A 19,280-nucleotide genomic window follows, 5' to 3' on the forward strand; every position below is an offset into this window, starting at 1 on the left:
CCCCCCCCCACCCCATCCCGCATGTGACAGCCAGGGGAATAACCGAGGCAGCTCTGACTGTGGCAGGTTTTATAAATAAATATTAATGTGCTAATTGGTTGCAGCTGCAGCTCTAACCATCGCAGCGTGCCAACTTGCTATTTTTTTTACAACGACTCTTTGCTCCAGGACTGGTCTATGTGACTTCTGACCAGGACTCAGCTGATATTGTCAGGGCCATCTATATGTCCAGCTCTGATCTAGGTCCAGCGATCCGATTCCCCTGGTCAGTGAGGAGGGAGCAGGCAGATTATGAAGCTCTTGCAGAAAGAAGATCAGGTGTTGACTAACTGCGCAGGTTCGTGGGCACAGGGAAGTTGCCCTCAGAAAATCTGCAACTTCTGCAGACCTTTTCCATCTGCTAAATAGTCTTGAGGCTTTTCTTACAAGGAGGTGTTGATGGATGTCAGACCCTCTGAATGATATCTCTGCCCCTCACAATCCAAAGCCCTCCCCCACCATTGAGCACATTGACAAGGAGTTCTGCCGCTAGAAAGCAGCACCTCTCATTGAGGGCCAGCATCCAGGCTGTGCTGTCTCCTCGCTGTGACCATCGGGCAGGAGGTACAGGAGCCTTGGGGTCTCGCACCACCAGGATCAGGATCAGTCATCAGGCTCCTGAACCAGTGTGGGTAGCTTCACTCACCTCAACACTGAACTGATTCCACAAACTCCAGACTCACTTTCAAGGCCGCATACAGATGTTATTTTTTCTCTCTCATTTGCACAGATTTCTTCTTTTGCTGATTTGTTGTTTGTCAGTCTTTGTTGATGTATAGCTTTTCATAAATGCTTTGTTGTCCTGCAAATGCCTGCAAGCTAGTATATGGCAGCTTTGATCATCTTTACATTGACAACACTCTCCCCGTGGGTGTGAATTATTATTCTCACTATGAGAATACGCCCTCACCCCCATGATTAGGAACGAGAAGGAACAGAGGGCGGTGGAGGGTGGGGGAAGGGGAAACCATTCAGCCCCTCCAACCTTACTGTAAGGGAATACCATCTCTAACGTAACTCCAGTTCCTTGCCATGGTTCTGTAACCGTTCCCTGTCTTTGCTTGCAAAAGTTATTTATTTATTATTTAGATACAGCACGGTAACCGGCCCTTCCCACTCAATGAGCCTGTACCATCTAATTAAACCTACTTGACCCACTAGGCTGTACGCCTTTGGGGCATGGGAGGAAACCAGAGCACCTGGAGGAAACCCACGCGGTCACATGAAGAACTTATAACCTCCTTACGGGTAGCGGCAGGAATTGAACCTGGGTCACTGGTACTGTAATAGTGTTATGCTAGCCCAGGGGTCGGCAACCTTTACCACTGAAAGAGCCATATGGACCCGTTTCCCACAGAAAAGAAAACACTGGGAGCCACAAAACCCGTTTGACATTTAAAATGAAATAACACTGCATACAATGTTTTTTTTTGCCTTTATGCTATGTATAAACAAACTATAATGTGTTGCATTTATGAAATTGATGAACTCCTGCAGAGAAAATGAAATTACATTTCTGCATGCAACAAAAACATTTTGAACTCCGAAAAAAAGACGTTGGGTTGAAGGTTACTCCATAGTTAGCCTACCTTGGATCGAAAAATTAAAAGAAATCGCGCACTGGTGGGTCAGGCATTGGCAGTGGTGACGTATATTAATAGCAATAAAAAACACGTAGCGGTGTGCTACACGCAGTGCTAAAATAACAACATGGAGTCGGTAAACTGCAGTCAAAGATAACTTTATTCGAACTAAACAGCCTTGCTTTAAAGCCTCCCTCAACCCGCCCCCCCATGGGCGCAGATGCTCCAAAAGACACGTACTCACAAACCCCCGTAGGCTATCTCCCTTAGCCGGAATGGTGGCTAATTGTGAGCCGGTTCGGATGTGCCAGGAAATGGGGTCGCCACAACGTTTTATTTAGATTGTACAAGATCACCATAATCTTCAAATTTCGAATTACATTTCAAAAACTAACAAACCACGGGGAGCTGCAGCACAGAGATGAAGGAGCCGCGGGTTGCCAACCCCTGCGCTAGCCAAATCTAATATTGGTTCTGTGGTTTTCAGTCAGGCCCAGGCTCAGCAGATGTGGGGGGGGGGCAGAGAGGGTGGGGGGGAGAGAGAGTGGTATGTCCTTTCCCACATCAGAATCTTGATCAGCTTCATTATCACTGGCTTATTAAAAGATTACCTTTAATTATCACATGAACATTGAAATATCCAGTAAAATGTATCGTTTGCATCTAATCAAGTCAGTGAAAATAGAATAAAATCTGTAAGAATTCACTGCTTGCTCTGGAAGCCCATGTCTGCATGAGATAGTGATCATCCATTCTGTCCAGTCACCAGGTCATCACCCAGACAGCCCTGACTCTGTTATATCTGATAGCGTGAGACCCCTCCTCTTACTCTTCCAGTTACACCCATCTTAACCAATCCCGAGACTGTTGTATCTGAGAGAGACTTTTGCACGGTATTGTACGTGAACCTTTTTATTCCCAGTATCATTCTCATAAACCTCATTTGGTCCCTCTCCAATGGCAGCACATCCTCCCTAAATTATAGGGCCCAAAACTTCTCGCAATACTCGTGATGAAAGGTCTTGGCCCGAAATGTCCACTGTTTATTCGTTTCCAGAGAAGCTGCCTGTTTTGTGATTGAAATGGTGTCTTTCTTTATAATCGCACTTGGCTAATGAAAGCTGACAATACAATAGTCAGTGACTCAGTGCTGGTGGCCAAGAAGGTGAGATCTATATTGCTTACTCATTAAATCACAGATGCTTTGTCGGCTTTCTGTCGTGGCGGAGTATCAATCAGATTATACTGCTGCTTCTGTCCGTTCCTGCCCAGATCCCAACGGAACAGGAGGCAGTTTAGTGCAAACAAAATATATCCCCTGTTCGTTTCCCATCTGGAGATAAAGCTTCCAGTTAAAAGCAGTTTTTAAAATGTTGTTTTGACAGAAAAATAGCATCTGTCCCTCTGTTGATGAGGAATCAATTGTACGAAGGATATACTCAGTGTGCTGGTCTTTCGGAGGATGGCGATTCAATTTAATTTATTTATCACACGTACATTGAAACACGCGGTGAAATGTGTCCTTTACGTTTCCAACACAACCTGGGGATCTGGGAGCCAGCCCACAAGTGTTGCCATACGTTCTGGTACGCTTGGCCAAACAACAAAATAAACGTCCCTCGTTAAGCATGTGCATAGTCTTCCAACCCCAGCTCGGCTGTTTCAGGCTTCAATTCCCCTGCCCTGCATCAGATCCCAGAACTTGCTGAGCTGGGGCTGCCAGCAAACCTCATTCCTGCAGGCCTGCCAGCCTGACATCCAGCCATGGATGTCCCACGTCCATGTCACTGACCTTTGGATGGGGAGTGAAGACTTAGACTCCGGCTGGACCTCTAGTTCCTGTCCCTAAACCCTGAGCTGACTCCTAATACCTGGATGTTGGGGGGGGAGGGGGGCAGGGTTTGATTCACAGGCACTGAGTCTTGCCCTCCCCAGCAACATGTAGAGATTCACTGACTTGGCTTCAACCTTTGGCCCTTGATTTCTGGACTTCCGATTGGCCATCAGGCCTCGGGACCTCTGGTCCTCAATCCAGACCACTGATCAGCCTCCGGGCCTCACAGGTGATCAAAAATGAGGACCCTGGTTGAGGATCTCTGAGTGGAACCCTTGCTGGTTTAAAGATGGATGTTTTAACCATGGTTGTCATGATTAATAATAAAGGCTGATTCATTGTACCCCAGTGTTCCACGGCTATGCAAGACGTGCCCATTACTGCCATTAGAGGAGGTACAGGAGCCTGACGATCCACACCCAATCATTCAGGGACAGCTTCATCTCCTCCCCAATCAGATTTCTGAATGAACAAAGGTTCAAAGTAAATTTTATTATTAAAGTACAGATGTCACCATATACAACTCTGAAATTAATTTTCTGAAGGACATAATAAATCTTTTGAATAATAGCCCTAATTGAATCAATGTGAGACCACCCAACTTGGGTGTTCACCCAGACTGCAGAAAGCAACAAACTGTGCAAGTTCAAAAATAAAGAAATAATAATAAAAATAAATAAGTAACAAGTATCAAGAACATGAGCTGTCGAGTCTATGAAAGTGAGTCCATAGATTGTGGGAACAGTTCAATGATGGGTGAGTGAAGCTCTCCCCTCTGGTTGAGAAGCCTGGTGGTTGAGGGGTAATAACTGTTTCTGAACCTGGTGGTGTGGGACCCGGGGCTCCTGTAGCTTCTCATAGCAGTGAGAAGAGAGCATGGCCTGGATGGTGGAGGGGGAGGGTCCCTGAATAAACACTACTTCACTGTTCCTTTTTTCTTGCACTAATTATTTTGTATTTTATAGTAGGTTTATGTCCTCGCACTGTGCTGCTATGGCAAAACAGCAAATTTCATGTTTTATAAGATGGTGATAGATGGTTATATACTGCAAGATGGTTTTATAAGATGAGCCCTCTTCACTTGGGCCATTGATATTTGTTTGGCATCTGTACGACTTGCTGCTATGGTGGTGCCAGATGGTTCTGTTTGGTTCCATTCTGACAAATCAACACAGTTACTTGTGGTCTCTGCAGAATATGGAATCAGATAGAGCAAGGACAGTCTCTTCAGCCCACAGCGTCCGCACCAAGCACGGTACCGAACTGATCGAACTCTCTTCAGCGTCTACATACAGTACTGTGCAAGCATCTTAGATGCATAGATACAGCTAGCGTACCTAGCTCTGTCGACATGCAGCAGAGATTAGACATTGGCCTTGTGGGAGAGGCCAGAGAATGCCATTGAGGATTGCCTCTCTGACTGGAGGTCTGTGACTAGTGGAATGCTGCAGGATCTGTGCTGAGTCCTTTGTTGTTTGTCATCTATATTGATGATCTGGATCAGCAAATTTGCAGATGACTCCAAAATTGGGGGTGTAATGGAGAGCAAGGAAAGATGTAAGTAAGGTTGAGAGAGTACAGCGGGAGGACCTGAGCTGTAAGGAAAGAATGAATAGGTTAGAACTTTATTCCCTAGAACGTAGAAGATTGAGGGAGGATCTGATTGAAATGTAAAAAAAAAGAGGGGTATAGATAGAGTAAATGCAAGCAGACTTTTTCCACTGAAGTTTGGGTGGGACTATAACCAGAGGTCATGGGTTAAGGGTGAAAGGTGAAATGTTCAAGGGGGAACATGAGAAGAAACTACTACACTCAGAGGGTTGTGGGAGTGTGGAACGAGCTGCCAGTACAAGTGGTGTATGGAAGCTTGCTTTCAATGTTTAAGTGAAGTTTGGCTAGGTACATGGACAGCAGGGATTTGGAGGGCTATGGTCCTGGTGCAGGATGATGGGAGTAAGCAATTTACATTGTTTTGGCATGGACTAGATGGGCTGAAGGGCCTGCTTCTGTGCTGTACTTCTCTATGGTTATGACTTTATGAGAGGGTGTTTATAACTCTGATGGGAGCAAAGAATGTTGGGAATGGTGAGGGTGGTACACTGTGGGAGGGGTGTGGGAAAAGTGGCAGAGAAGGAGTGCCAGGACAGGTTGTCAGGGTGTAGACACATCCAGCCCTGAGACACCAGGCAAGGTCATTTGATTCCAAACAATTGGTTTATTGATCATGATCTCTTTGGTGCTTCGTGCTCCCTTCGCCTTTTTCCAACCATGATTCCCCATCCCTGTCCCCTTCCCACTCTCGATCCACAATAGAGACCCATATCAGAATCAGGTTCATCATCACTCGCATATGTCATGCAGTGTTGTTTAAAAGTTTAGGAAACCCAGCTGTATATTGCACATTACTGTAGTCTATTTACTGTGTTAAACTGTGTATTAAATGCCACTCTCACATCTGCTTCCACCACCTGCTGTCTAATAAACTTGCTGAGTTCCTCCAGCATTTTGCTGGGTTGCCCTGCACATCTCCTTTAAACCCTGATTACACGTTCCCAGAAGACATCATTGCATCAGACCCTTCTTTCCCCAATATCCTTTCATGCTGATATACAGTGCGCCTGTGATGATAAACCTGATAGAATATATTGTTTTGCGGCAGCAGTACAAAGTTATCATCCTCATTGTTATTTGCAATAACGATCACAATCTTCCATTTGTCTTTAATTTGAGAAGTCCTAATAAACACTTCAAAACTTTTGTCTGTGCAAAGTAAATTTATTATCAAAGTCCAAGTACGTTACCATTTGCAACCCTGAGATTTATTTTTGTGGGCATAATCAATAAAAGATAATAACCATAACAGAATCAATGAAAGACCACACCAACTAGGGCATTCACCCTGAGTGCCAAAGAGAGCAAGCTGTGCAAATTCAAAAAGAAATTTAAGAAAACAATAAATATCAAGAACATGAGATGGAGAGTTCTTGAAAGTGAGTCTGTTGGTTGTTAGAATAATTCCAAGTTGCGGTGAGTGAAGTTATCTCCCGTGGTACAAGAGCCTGATGGCTGAGGGATAATAACTGTTCCTGAACCTGGTGGTGTGAGTGCTGAGGCTCCTGTACCACCTTCCTGATGGCATCTGCAAGAAGAGGCCATGTCCTGGGTGGTGATGGTCCCTGATGTTGGATGCTGCTATCCTGTGATAATGCTTTGTGTAGATGTACTCAATGGTGATGAGAGCTTCACCTGTGACTGACTGGACCATATCCACTATTTTTATAGGATTTTTCATTCAAGGGCATTGGTGTTTCCATACCAGACTGTGATGCAGCCAGTCCGTGTACTCTCCACTAAACATCTATAAGGCACAATAAGAAATGAAAAATAAGTAGTACAAGAAGGGAGCAAGAAGTTTATTGTCCTTTCAGAAATCTGATGACGGAGGGGAAGAAGCTGTTCCTAACATGTTGAATGTGTGTCTTCACACCTCTGAACCTCCTCCCTAATGGCAGTAATGAGAAGAGGGCCTGTCCCAGATGCTGAAGATCCTTCATGATGGTTGTTGCCTTGTTGAGGCATCAGCTATTGAAGATGTCTTTGATGATGGGGAGGGCAGTGCCCGTGATGGAGTTGGCTGAATTTGCAGTCCTCTGCAGCATTTCCCAATCCTGTACATTGATTCTCCACTACCCTGCGTTACCCTGGTGTTCAAATACCCTTTACTTCCCTGCCCATGTCTGAGGATTAACCAGTAACTTAATAAACTGAATGAGAGAGATGAGTGCTGAACACTGTGCCCTCCCTCCGGGTTCCAAACTCCCCCTCTGAAATTTGCATCATTTGAATTATTTTGACAAAACCAAATTTCAAAAAAAGCATTTTTGCATCACACAGCGACACAGCAGGCAGTAACTGCATCACTCACTGGGTGCACACTACGTTGTGCGATTAGTTTAATTCCTCAGGTATTTAAGAAATTTTTAGTCAATCACCAATAAATTACTTTTCTCTAGAATATTCTGCTTCCTACTGTTCTGGGAAACAACCATTAATCCTGAATGATTAGCAACACTGAATAGTCATCTCTTTATCCTGTGAAATATTGACCTTCAGACTAGGTCTCTGGGTCGACGGAGAGGGCAGGGAGTCTTCACCCTTCCCTGCTCGTGGATCAGGCCACAGAGGTGTTGACGAAACAGAGAGCCTCGAGTAACGCACTAAATGCTGGAGGAGCTTAGCAGGTCAAGCAGCGTCTCTGGAGGGAAATGAACAGTCAACGTTTTGGGCCGAAGCCAGAATAAGGAGGTGGGGAGAGGGGGAGGTATTCAAGCTGGTAGGTAATTGGTGAGACCAGGTGAGGGAGAAGGTGGATGGGTGGGGAACTGAGGAAATGGTCAAGGCAGTCACGTTAACAGCTTTTAAAAGATGGGTCTGAAAGAATGGGTCCAGTTTATATGGTCACTGTGTTCAACAGGAACTAGATGGGCCAAATGGATGTTTTTGTGCTGAATGACTATGACTTCATGATAGCATTCTGGATACTAATGGAATTAAGTAACACACAAAATTGCTGGAGGAGCTCAGCAGTACAAGCTGGCTGGTGGTAGGTGAGGGGGAATGTGGGTGGTGAAAGAGGGGAGATGGAGTGAGAAGCTGGCAGAGGTAAAGAAGAACAAATGTGTTAGAAGAGGAAAGTGGTTTGTTTTCCAGTTGTCTTGATGCTTGTTGGTGGTCTCTGTCATTCTACTGAACACTAGGAATGCCGTTATGCTGCCAGAAAGTGTGGGCTGCCCCCCAGCACATCGTCAGTTTGTGTTGGCTGTTGAAGCAAATTATTCTCTTCACGTTGTGTTTTAATGTACATGTGATAAATAAATCACAATCTGAAACAGACTCCCCTGCCTTGTGAAAATTACTGGAGTATCCGTCCATTTTACGCACCTCAAGATTTTAATAAACCTCCTGTACCTAATAAAGTGGCCACTGAGTGTATGTTTGTGGTCTTCTGTTGCTGTAGCTCACCCACGTAAAGGTGCAACATGTTGTGGTTTCAGAGATGCTCTGTTGCACACCACTGTTGTAATGTGGTTATTTGAATTACTGTCACCTTCCTGTCAGCTTGAACCAGTCTGGCCGTTCTCCACCGACCTCTCTCGTTAACAGGGTGTCTTCGCTTACAGAACTGCCACCTACTGGTATTTTTTTTCTGCAGCATTCTCTGTAAACTCTGGAGGTTGCTGTGTGTGGAAAATCCCAGAATATCGGCAGTTTCTGAAATACTCAAACCACCCCATCTGGCACCAACAATCATTCCATGGTCCTAGATCACATTTCTTCCTCATTCTGATGTTTTGTCTGAACAACAACTGAACCTCTTGACCATGTCTGCATGCTTAGAGTTACTACCATATGATTGGCTGATTAGATATTTGCATTAACGAGCAGCTGTAGAGGTTTATCTAATAAAGTGGCCACTGAGTGTATGCTTACGTGTATTGGGGTCATACTGTGATGTGTGGGAGCGAGATACATCTTTCAACAATTATAAAGAATGATCTAAAATATAAAGTTCGAGGTTAAAGTATGGGTATGGAATAAAATGTGCATAAATACATAAATACCAGCTTATATTTACAATGTAAACAGCTATATAAACAGTTGTTTAAAGTGTTTACAGTGCAGTGATGGGGGGGATAGATAGAGGGAGGTGGGGATATAACTAGAATGGTTGATCAGATTAGCTGTCTGAGGGAAGAAACTTTTAAGGTGGTGTGTGTTTTTGTTTTAATAGCCCTATGGTGCTTTCCAGAAGGGAGGTTTTGGAAAAGGCAGTTTACAGGGTGGGCAGTGCTTCTGGTAATTTTTCCTGCCTGCTTCTTTGTCTTGGACACGCTCACGTTCTGTGGTGATGGTAGACTGCAGCCAGTGACCTTTTCAGCTGACGCTAAAGTTGACTGTAGTTTTTATGTATTTTGAGAGGATGCTCTCTCTGATGGCAGGGTAGAATACCAACCTCATTCCAACATGACCTGCAGTTCACGGCCTCTCGTGCACTCATTTCTCCCCTGCACCTCGCTTCTGGTTGACAGATTCCAGTGGGACTTGGAATTGGAGTTGGCATAGCCAAAGCTTGGGGTTGAACATAGGTGAACAATAAGGTGCAAAACTACTGGAAAGGGGATATGGGAGAGGTGACTGGTTCGGGAGTCTGGAAGGAAGAAGCCTTCCTTGAGTCTGGTGGTCTGACCTTTCAAGCTCCCTTATCTTCTCCCAGAAGGCAGAAGAGAGAATGGCCAGGAGGCAGGACTCCTTGATGATGCATCCAAGTGAGTTCTCAAGACTGGATATTAACACAGAGCCAGAAATGAAGGAGAAAGTGATGAGAAGTGAATTTGAGAAAGTAATGGGAATCTGGGTCAAAGAAAAGGGTCTAAGAAACATTTTAAAGGGGAATTAACAGACGTTTAAAGAGGAAATTCTGGAGCTCAAGGACTTGGTAGATGGAAGGCAAGGTCCCCAACAACAGTGCATTAAATCAGGGAACGTCAAGAGACAAGAACAAGAGGAGAGAGATTTCAGAAGTTGTAGGACTAGAGGAGGTTACAGTATAGTGAGAATTTATAGGCTAGACATCCGGTACCTTGTATCCCAGGGTGGAAATGTCTAATACCAAAGAACATGCATTTAAGGCAGAGGTTCCCAATCTTTTTCACGCCAAGGACGACTACCATTAACCAAGGGGTCAGTGGACTCCAGGCTGGGAACCCTGCTAAGTGGGGGTAATTTCAAAAGCGGTGTGCGGGGCGGTTGTATTTTACACATAGAGCGGTGGGTGCCTGGGGTGGTGGTGGAAGAGGAGGCAGATACGTTAGGGATGTTCAAGTCGCTGTTAGACAGGCACATGGATGTACAGGAAAGGGAAATATAGATATTGTGTAAGCAGAAGGGAATAGTGTAGTTGTGCATTTGATTACTAATTTAATTAGTTCAGCTCTACTGTTCTATGTTCTGTCTTTCCATGTCCTGTCATTTTGCATTTGTTGTATTTATTAAGACCAGTAACTTAGCGGGTTAGCGTGGTGCTTTACTGCACCAATGATTGGGATTCAATTCCTGTCGCAGTCTATTAACGTTGTAGTGATTCAATTCCTGTTGCAGTTGTAGTGATTAACGGGTCCCTTTCGGAATGGCAGGCTGTGACCAGTGGGGTACCGCAAGGTTTGGTGCTGGGACCGCAGCTGTTTACAATATACATTAATGATTCAGATGAAGGGATTAAAAGTAACATTCAGCAAATTTGCTGATGACACAAAGCTGGGTGGCAGTGTGAAATGTCAGGAGGATGTTATGAGAATGCAGGGTGATTTGGACAGGTTGGGTGAGTGGGCAAATGTATGGCAGATGCAGTTTAATATGGATAAATGTGAGGTTATCCACTTTGGTGACAAGAACAGGAAGGCAGATTACTATCTAAATGGAGTCAAGTTAGGAAAAGGGGAAGTACAACGAGATCTAGGTGTTTTTGTACATCAGTCAATGAAAGCAAGCATGCAGGTACAGCAGGCAGTGAGGAAAGCTAATGGCATGCTGGCCTTTATAACAAGAGGAATTAAGTATAGGTCCTTCTGCAGCTGTACAGGGCCCTGGTGAGACCCCACCTGGAGTATTGTGTACAGTTTTGGTCTCCAAATTTCAGGAAGGACATTCTTGCTATTGAGGGAGTGCAGCGTAGGTTCACAAGGTTAATTCCTGGAATGGCGGGACTGTCATATGTTGAAAGATTGGAGCGACTGGGCTTGTATACAATGGAATTTTGAAGGATGAGAGGGGATCTGATTGAAATATATAAGATTATTAAGGGATTGGACACACTGGAGGCAGGAAGCATGTTCCCGCTGATGGGTGAGTCCAGAACTACAGGCCACAGCTTAAGAATAAGCTTAAGAATAAGGGGTAGGCCATTTAGAACAGAGATGCGGAAAAACTTTTTCACCCAGAGAGTGGTGGATATGTGGAATGCTCTGCCCCAGAAGGCAGTGGAGGCCAAGTCTCTGGATGCATTCAAGAGAGAGTTAGATAGAGCTCTTATAGATAGCGGGGTCAAGGGATATGGGGAGAGGGCAGGAACGGGGTACCGATTGTGTATGATCACAGTGAATGGCGGTGCTGGCTAGAAGGGCCGAATGGCCTACTCCTGCACCTACTGTCTATTGTCTATAAAAAGCTCGTAAGCTCTCTCCGTGACCGTGTGGGTTTCATCCGGGTTCCCTGCTTTCCTCCCACATTCCAGAGACCCACCGGTTAGGGTTCATAGGTTGTGGGCTTGCGACGTTGGGGGCGAGAAGCGGGGCAACACTTGCGGGCTGCCCTAGTGCGTACTCGGACCGTGTTGGTTGTTGAGGCAATTCGTGGTACGTTTCGTTGTTTTGATGCACAGGCGACAATAAAGCTAATCTTATTTACACTGCTTACTCTGCGAGCTCCATGCGAGCAAGGAATTTCATTGCACCCTGGTGTATATGACAATAAGCTCATCCAAACTGGAACACTTGACAACATTTTAAGTAAATGCAATTTGTTCTTAGGCAGCCAGAAGCAGAAAAATCTGTAAAAATGTGGAGCATGGTTAAGGGAAATCCAAGGCACAGAGAAGGGAAACCAGGTCATCTTTGCTCGTGGCAAAGCCCAGGTGGCTTGTGTTCCAGTTTCATTCACATCCACTTCCCCACATTTACTGGGAATCCCGTGGCCCAGAGACAGGAGCTCTGTCCGTGAGCCATGACGTATCAAAGTTTCAAAAAAGGGTTCAAAGGTACATTTATTATCAAAGTATGTATGCGTTATACAACCTTGAAATTCGTCTTCTCCAGGTAGCCACGAAATGAAGGAAACCATGGGAGCCATTCAAAGAAAAACATCAACACCCCAGGTGAGAAGCAAATTTCTTAAATAGCAGCACCAACACCAAATCACCCTCTCATGCAAGAAGACAAATCATAAAAATGTACTTTGATGGAAGGGAAGTGTTTTGATATCTGATATTTGTGAGGGGAAGAAATGTAAATGTACCTGGAAATTGAAAGTTTTTATTATGCTGCAAAAAAAAAAAGAAATTGCAGGAATATCAAGCCCAAATAACAAATCATGCCAAAATGCAACAAGAAAGAATGGGTGAAAAACGATGTGAAAATATAAAACTATAAGACTTTAATTTGAGCCCCAGTCCAAACCGTAAACTGCAGAATTTCAGTGACATCTGCCAAAGGCATTGAGGGAGAGAAAGAGAGCATTTGAATGCAGAGGACTTCCCTTGGGAGCAGTGAGCGAAAGGCTGCCACACACAGATGTCTTCTCTGGCAGCAGCAAGCTGGAAAGATGATGGAGTCCATTGTTAAGAGTGAGGTTTTAGGAGGCACATGGTAAACTTAGGCCAAAGTCAACATGGTTTCATTAAGGGAAAATAACAGGCTTGGTAGATAAAGGAGAGTCAGTAGATATTATTTACTTAGATTTTCAGAAGGTCTTTGACAAGGTGCCGCACATGAGGCTGCTTAACGAGTTAAGAGCCCGTGGTATTACATAAAAGATACTAGCATGAAAAGAATATTGGCTGATTGGCCGAAGGCAAAAAGCGGGATTAAAGGGAACCTTTTCTGGTTGGCTGCTGGTGACTAGTGTGTTCCACAAGGTTTGGTATTGGGACTGCTTCTTCTCACATTATATTACCAACAGTTTGGATTCCGGTATTGATGGCTTTGTGGCCAGATACAAAGGCAGGGGGAAGGGCTGGTAGTGTTGAGGTAGCGGGGAGTCTGCAGAAGGATTTGGACAGATTGGTAGAATGGGCAAAGAAGTGGCAGATGGATTATAATGTAGGGAAGTGTATGGTCGTGCACTTTGAAATGTAGACTACTTTCTAAATGGAGAGAAAACTCAAAAATCTGAGGTGCAAAGGGACTTGGGAGTCCTAGAGCAGGATTTCCTAAAGGTTAACTTGCAGGTTGAGTCTGGGGTGAGGAAGGCAAATGCAATGTTAGCATTCATTTTGAGAGGAGCAGAATATAAGAGTGAGGATTTGATGCTGATAAGGGATTTTTCAGACAGCATTTAAATATTGTGAGCAGTTTTGGGCTCTTTGTGAAAGAAAAGATGTGCTGGCATTGGAGAGGGGCCAGAGGAGGTGCCCAAGGATGATTCTGGCAATGAAATGGTTAATGTGTGAGGGGCATTTGATTACTCAAAGTCTATACTCGCTGGAGTTTAGAAGAATGAGGAGGGAGATCTCATTGAAACTTTAAGAATATTTAAAGGCCTACACAGAGTGGATGTGGAGAGGATGCTTCCTCTGGTGGGGGAGGCTAGGAGCAGAGACCATTCAGAACAGAGATGAGAAGGAATTTCTTTAGCTGGAGGGTGGTGCATTATGAAATTGATTGCCTCTGACGGCTGTGAAGGCCAAGTCATTAGGTATATTTCAAGAACAGTTTGATAAGTTTTTGGTTAGTCATTGCACGAAAGGTTACAGGGAGAAGGCAGGAGAGTGGAGTGAGAGGGGTAATAGATCAGCCATGATGGAATGGTGGAACAGACTTGGTGGACCTGGTGGTGTAATTTTGCTCCTATGTCTTGTGATCTTAACAGAGATGGCAGGGAGGGGGAGAAAATACCAGAAGTTAGAGGTATCAGTGTTCGTGCCATCAGGTTGGAGGCTATCCGTTATAGAATATGAGGTATTGTTCCTCCAACCCGAGTTTGGCCTCATTGTGGTAGTAGAGGAGGCCATAGGCAGGCATTTAGGAATGGGAACTGAGAATGAGAATGGCAGGCTACCAGGATTACCTGCTCTCCTGCTGACTTCCACTCCCCTTCATTCTCTCTTTCCCTGACTCTCTCTCTCTCCCTGATACTCTCACTCTCTCTCCATCATTCTCTTGCTCTCTCTTTCTCCCTCTCTCTCTGTCTTTCAAGCGGTGTTGAATGTGTGACTCTAGCCGTGTGAAAAACTCTTGCAGACTTCAGGAAGGTCAGACATTTGTATTCGTTCTGAGGGAGAGTGTTAATTCATTCTGTTTACTGTTGCATGAAATAATCGTTCATTATCACCTTGTGTCATTTATAGTTGACGGTCAGAATAGTAATTAGTGCCGGAAGGCATGAAGAGTTAGTAACGGAGGAGGTGTCAGTCACGCAGTCTACCTTGTCGTGGATGTGTCGGGTTTGAGATGTTGGAGGTGTACTCATCTGGGCTGGCACTCTCCTGGCTTCTACCATGAGGTGGTGAATGGGCTTTAATTTAACATTAGCTTTATTTGTCAGTGTACTGTACATCCAAACATACAGAGATGTGTTGTTTGTGTCAACCGACACAGTTGGAGGATGTGCTGGGGGCAGCCCGCATCTATCATAACATTTCCCGCTCCCTCTATCCTCCTCCCTCCCCTTCCCTCCATCTCTTCCCCAAATCCCTCTTTCACCTCAACCCTCTCTTCCTCCTTCTCCCACCACCACTCCCCCCTCCTCATCCCCCCCTCCTCATCCCCCCCTCCTCACCTTCCTTACTTTTCTCCTCCCAAGAAAGTGGTTGGGGCTAGTCCATTGTAGACACATGCACCTCGAAACATCCAGTGAAATAGATACATGGAGGGCTATGAGCCAAATGTGGACAACTGGGACTATCAGGAGCATGCTGTGTTTAGCATTGACCAGTTGGGCCAAAGGGCCTTTTTCCATGTTCTATTACTCCTTGACTCTTTCTTCTTCAAAATGTCAATGCGTTTGAAAGAGTTCAGAGAAAATTTACAAGGATGTTGCTGGGACTTGAGGATCTGAGTTACAGGGAAAGATTAAACGGGTTAGGACTTTATTCCCTGGAGCTCTGAAGAATGAGGGGAGATTTGATAGAGCTATACAAAATTATAGGGTTGTGGGAGGTGTAAGGTGCTCCTTCCCTCTGCTAGCCTGCAGGTCACCCTTGGGCGATGTGTAGCACCTGCTTAGACCCCAATCAGGGTCACATGAAGCCATGGGAGCAGGTGGTGGATGATCGTATGAGCAGCCGGAGCATATCACAGGCCTTGGTTATGTGACCACTGATGGCAGGCAGACAATCTCTGAAGAGTATCGATAATGGCTGGGGTCCACCATATTCAGCAGAACAACAGAAACAACAACAAAAGACAAGACAGCAAGAGCTGGGGAAACCCGAAGGGTGCGTTTCTGTGCTCTGGTGCTCTGACTCCTTTGGACTCTCTTGTCTGAGGGAGGAATCTGAAGCTGTTGCCAGTGAGGCAACTGAATCATGTAGTATTCATTATTAATACAAACAATGCGGAAGGCATCCTGGCAGCCCCGTGGTTACTTGTTCAACAGATGCCGTGTCAGTTGAACTTGTTGCGTTGACATATTTGTCCTGGGGATAGGCGGATGATTTGTGACCACTTTTCCCCTGTTTTATTCCGACTTGAATTGTTCTCATTCCCAGTGGGGATTGTAAGCACATCGAGCTGGATACCTGTTCGGGGTCCGTAGTTTGGGACGATTTGGCTGTGGATGACGATGGTGGTGTCCATTACTCCGGCAGTAGAGGCCGTATCGCTGGACGCCACCCGGTGAAACAGAATCTTAGAGCTGGAGCGTCACAGGTTGTGACTGGATATTTGAGTGATCAAAGTTCAAATTAAATTTCATTCTCAAAGTCCATCCGACTTTGATGGGAGATACAGAGGCCTGAAGGTACACACTCAGCAATTCAGGAACATCTTCTTCCCTTCTGCCATCTGATCTCTGAATGGGCATTCAACCCATGAACACCACCTCACTACTTTATTTCTGTTTTTGCACTACTTATTTAATTTGACTATTTAATATACATGTGAACCCCCCCCCCCCACTGGTCCCCACTGGCTGCATACGTCTAGGGAAGATGCACTCCAAAGATGCCACCAAACCTGTGAGATTGAGCCAGCTCTCCCATTGCAAACGCCGGTTTGTGAGGATGCTGTGTAACTTTCTACCCTGTCACAACTCAGTGCCAAGAAACAACAGTCAGCACATGGCATGTGATTAAAGGAATTATATTCATGAATCTTAACTAAAGGGTTAATAAAGAAAGATAAAGAAAAAACCAAGAAGGACCCATTATAATTAAACCATCAAACGTGCACGAGTTGGAGCTCATATTCTCCAATCCTCTGTAGACCCCGGCGCCTGGCTCCATCGAATCACGGTCCTCTACCAGGTCAAATCCTACGACCAGTTCTCTCCAGCATCTTCTCTCTGCATCTCCTGCCGAACAATGACCCCAGCTCACACCGGTGTCGGGCACACAGCACAGAGACCCACTCCCCTGATTGGACGGCTCGCATTCCAAATCGCCCAATAACCCAAACGGTGTCTCTACGGAAAGACCATTACTTTAGCAGTGAAACCTTACCTTACCCAGGGTGATACATATATGTTTCTATTCTTACTGTAATTCACACTATAGTATGTTTATTTACTAACCATAACTCTAGTTCACCTTTTTTTCCTATATCAGCATGTATAGCCTTGTACTGCCGCTGCAAAATTAACACATTTCACGACATATGCCAGTGATATTAAACCTGATAATGATTCTGATTTGGACATATATGTCACCATATATAACCCTGAGATTTGTTTTCTTGTGGTCATAATCAATAGATCTATATAAAAAAAATAACCATAACAGATTCAATGGAAGACTGCCCAACTAGAGTGCAGAAGACAACAAACTGCAAATGTAAAAAGGTGAAATAATAATAAACAAACGAACATTGAATATTGAGAACATGATATGAGAGTCCTTGAAAGTGAGTTCATTGGTTGTACAACTTTTGAATGATGGGGCAAATGAAGTTTTCCCCTATGGTTCAGGACACGGCTGTCATCTGGAGACTGATGTTTAATCAAAAAGCAAAGAAACAAGCCCTTTGGCTCAGCTGCTCTGTGCAGACTAGGATTCCATTCTAAATTAATCCCATTGGCTCAACACACACACAAAATGATGGAGGAACTGAGCAGGAGGGGAATAAACAGCTGATGTTTCAGGCCGAGACCCTTCATCAGGATTGGAATGAAGGGAACAGAAGCCAGAATAAGGTGGTGTGGGGTTGGGGGAGAAATACAAGATGGCAGGTGAGGTGAGACCAAGTGAGAGGTTAGATGGTTACTTCCAGTGGTGGGATCTTCACATTAAGAGGATGTGGGTTGAAGCAAGAGGGGTAAGGATGAGACAGAACATCGTTTGTGTCGTGTCAAATCAAGTCAACGAGTATGTGCTGGGGGTAGCCTGCAAGTGTCACCACACTTCTGGTGCCCACAGCTTACTAATCCTAACTCTGTATCTGTGGAATGTGGGAGGAAACCCCCATGGTCAAGGGGAAAATGTACAAACTCCTCACAGACAGCGGTGGGAATCGTACCCTGATTTTACAGCCAGTGTTGGAAAGCGATTGCATTAACCACTACTCTGCTGTAGGTTGTTGGGGAAGAGCCAGTGGGGGGGGGGGGCTAGGGTAGGGAGGGGGACTAAAGAATTGGGACAGGATCAATGGGCTGAATGGCTGCCAAGTTCTCATGAATAGCGTCAGGATGGGTACTCTGGTAATCTGAGATTGTGTGACTGGGTGAATTGTTTGTTCGTTCATGAGAGGGTTTTCTGCATCATGTTGAAGCTTGCTTGCATAATCTTTTGCTCTGACCTGAAGTACAGGGGCGGGCAGTGGGCTGGTAACATGGCAGCTGCTGTGCACTGATCCCGACCCTGACCTCACACAATCTGTCCGACTGCTGAACCATGTACAGAGCGTAGAGCAGGGAATATCCAAGATGGTGCTGAGGTGCAGCGTCCGCTGAGTCACAGCTCAGATTCCGTTATTTTGTAAATGTTTAATTTTAAAGTTTTTTTTAAGGTTCATAACAATAGTTTTTGCAACAGAGTATTATTAGAGTTTGGGAACGAGGTTGTGAAGAACTAGAGGGCGGGCCAGTGTCTGATTCTCCGCTCTGTGTTGGAAGGTCAGTGATGTGGACGTGGGACATTCACAGCCTGATGTGGGACTGGCAGAGACTGGACAAGGGCCTTCCCCCGGTCAGCATGTTGTTGGCAAGTTCCAGAGTCGGAGTTTTGTGCGGGTAGGAGGAATGAGTCCGGTGACTCCCCTGGGTTTGTGAATCAGTGAGACAGGAACTCAAAGCCTAGTTCTTGGGGCCCAGTCATCAGTGAGTCCAGATTTCAAGGCCTAGTGTTCAGATTCCTGCCATTGACGATTCCAGATTTCGAGGCCTGGTGTTCAGTTGTATCAGCTTCCCATGGGATCGATGGCGAGGATCGTAGCTTGAGGATTGAATCAGATCTCCGGAAGTCAAGGCCCATCGGCAAGAGCCAAGCCTGTGAATCCACTGAAGGAGTCAAGGCCCAGTGTCTGCAGGTCCAAGTATGTGCCCACGAGAAGCTGGAGGCTTGTGCTGGGGTTAAAGGACTGTGTTGGTGGGAGGGAGGAAAGAAGCTTGTTTTGCTGTTTGTTGTGTTCTTTGTTTTTCAGCTGAACTTTGTGGGTGTGCTCTGTCGGCACCAGAATGTGTGGTGACATTTGTTGGCTGCCCCCAGCAGTGTATTGCTGGTCAATGCAAATGACACATTTCACTGTTTGTTTCGATGTACATGTGATAAATGAAACTTGAATCCAGATTCATTCCTCTTGATAATAGTGTGCAATATTCTGCTTAACGTATGAAGCTTTCTGCTGGATGGTGGATTGGGTTGGAGAAGGGCCTTGGTCCAAAATGTCGACAGTCTATTC

The 19,280-nt window shown here is 45.2% G+C and overlaps 1 protein-coding gene across 7 annotated transcripts in view; it reads left to right on the forward strand.

Annotated features, from left to right (window-relative positions):
- LOC132382636 (FERM domain-containing protein 5) overlaps window positions 1-19,280 on the forward strand; it is a 171,144-nt gene that overhangs the window by 36,803 nt on the left and 115,061 nt on the right. Inside the window, exon 2 of one of the 7 annotated variants that reach the window (XM_059953050.1) lies at window positions 12,327-12,385. The exons of 3 other annotated variants lie outside the window; for them this stretch is intronic. In XM_059953050.1, the coding sequence (XP_059809033.1) occupies window positions 12,338-12,385 (48 nt within the window). In that variant the 5' untranslated portion in view covers window positions 12,327-12,337. Of the gene's footprint in view, window positions 1-12,326; window positions 12,386-18,769; window positions 18,915-19,280 lie in introns of those variants that run through there. 3 more of the 7 variants (XM_059953053.1, XM_059953056.1, XM_059953054.1) reach the window with 3 other exon arrangements.

This window comes from Hypanus sabinus, chromosome 28 (genome assembly GCF_030144855.1).
Source record: "Hypanus sabinus isolate sHypSab1 chromosome 28, sHypSab1.hap1, whole genome shotgun sequence".
In the NCBI taxonomy this organism is placed as follows: domain Eukaryota; kingdom Metazoa; phylum Chordata; class Chondrichthyes; order Myliobatiformes; family Dasyatidae; genus Hypanus; species Hypanus sabinus.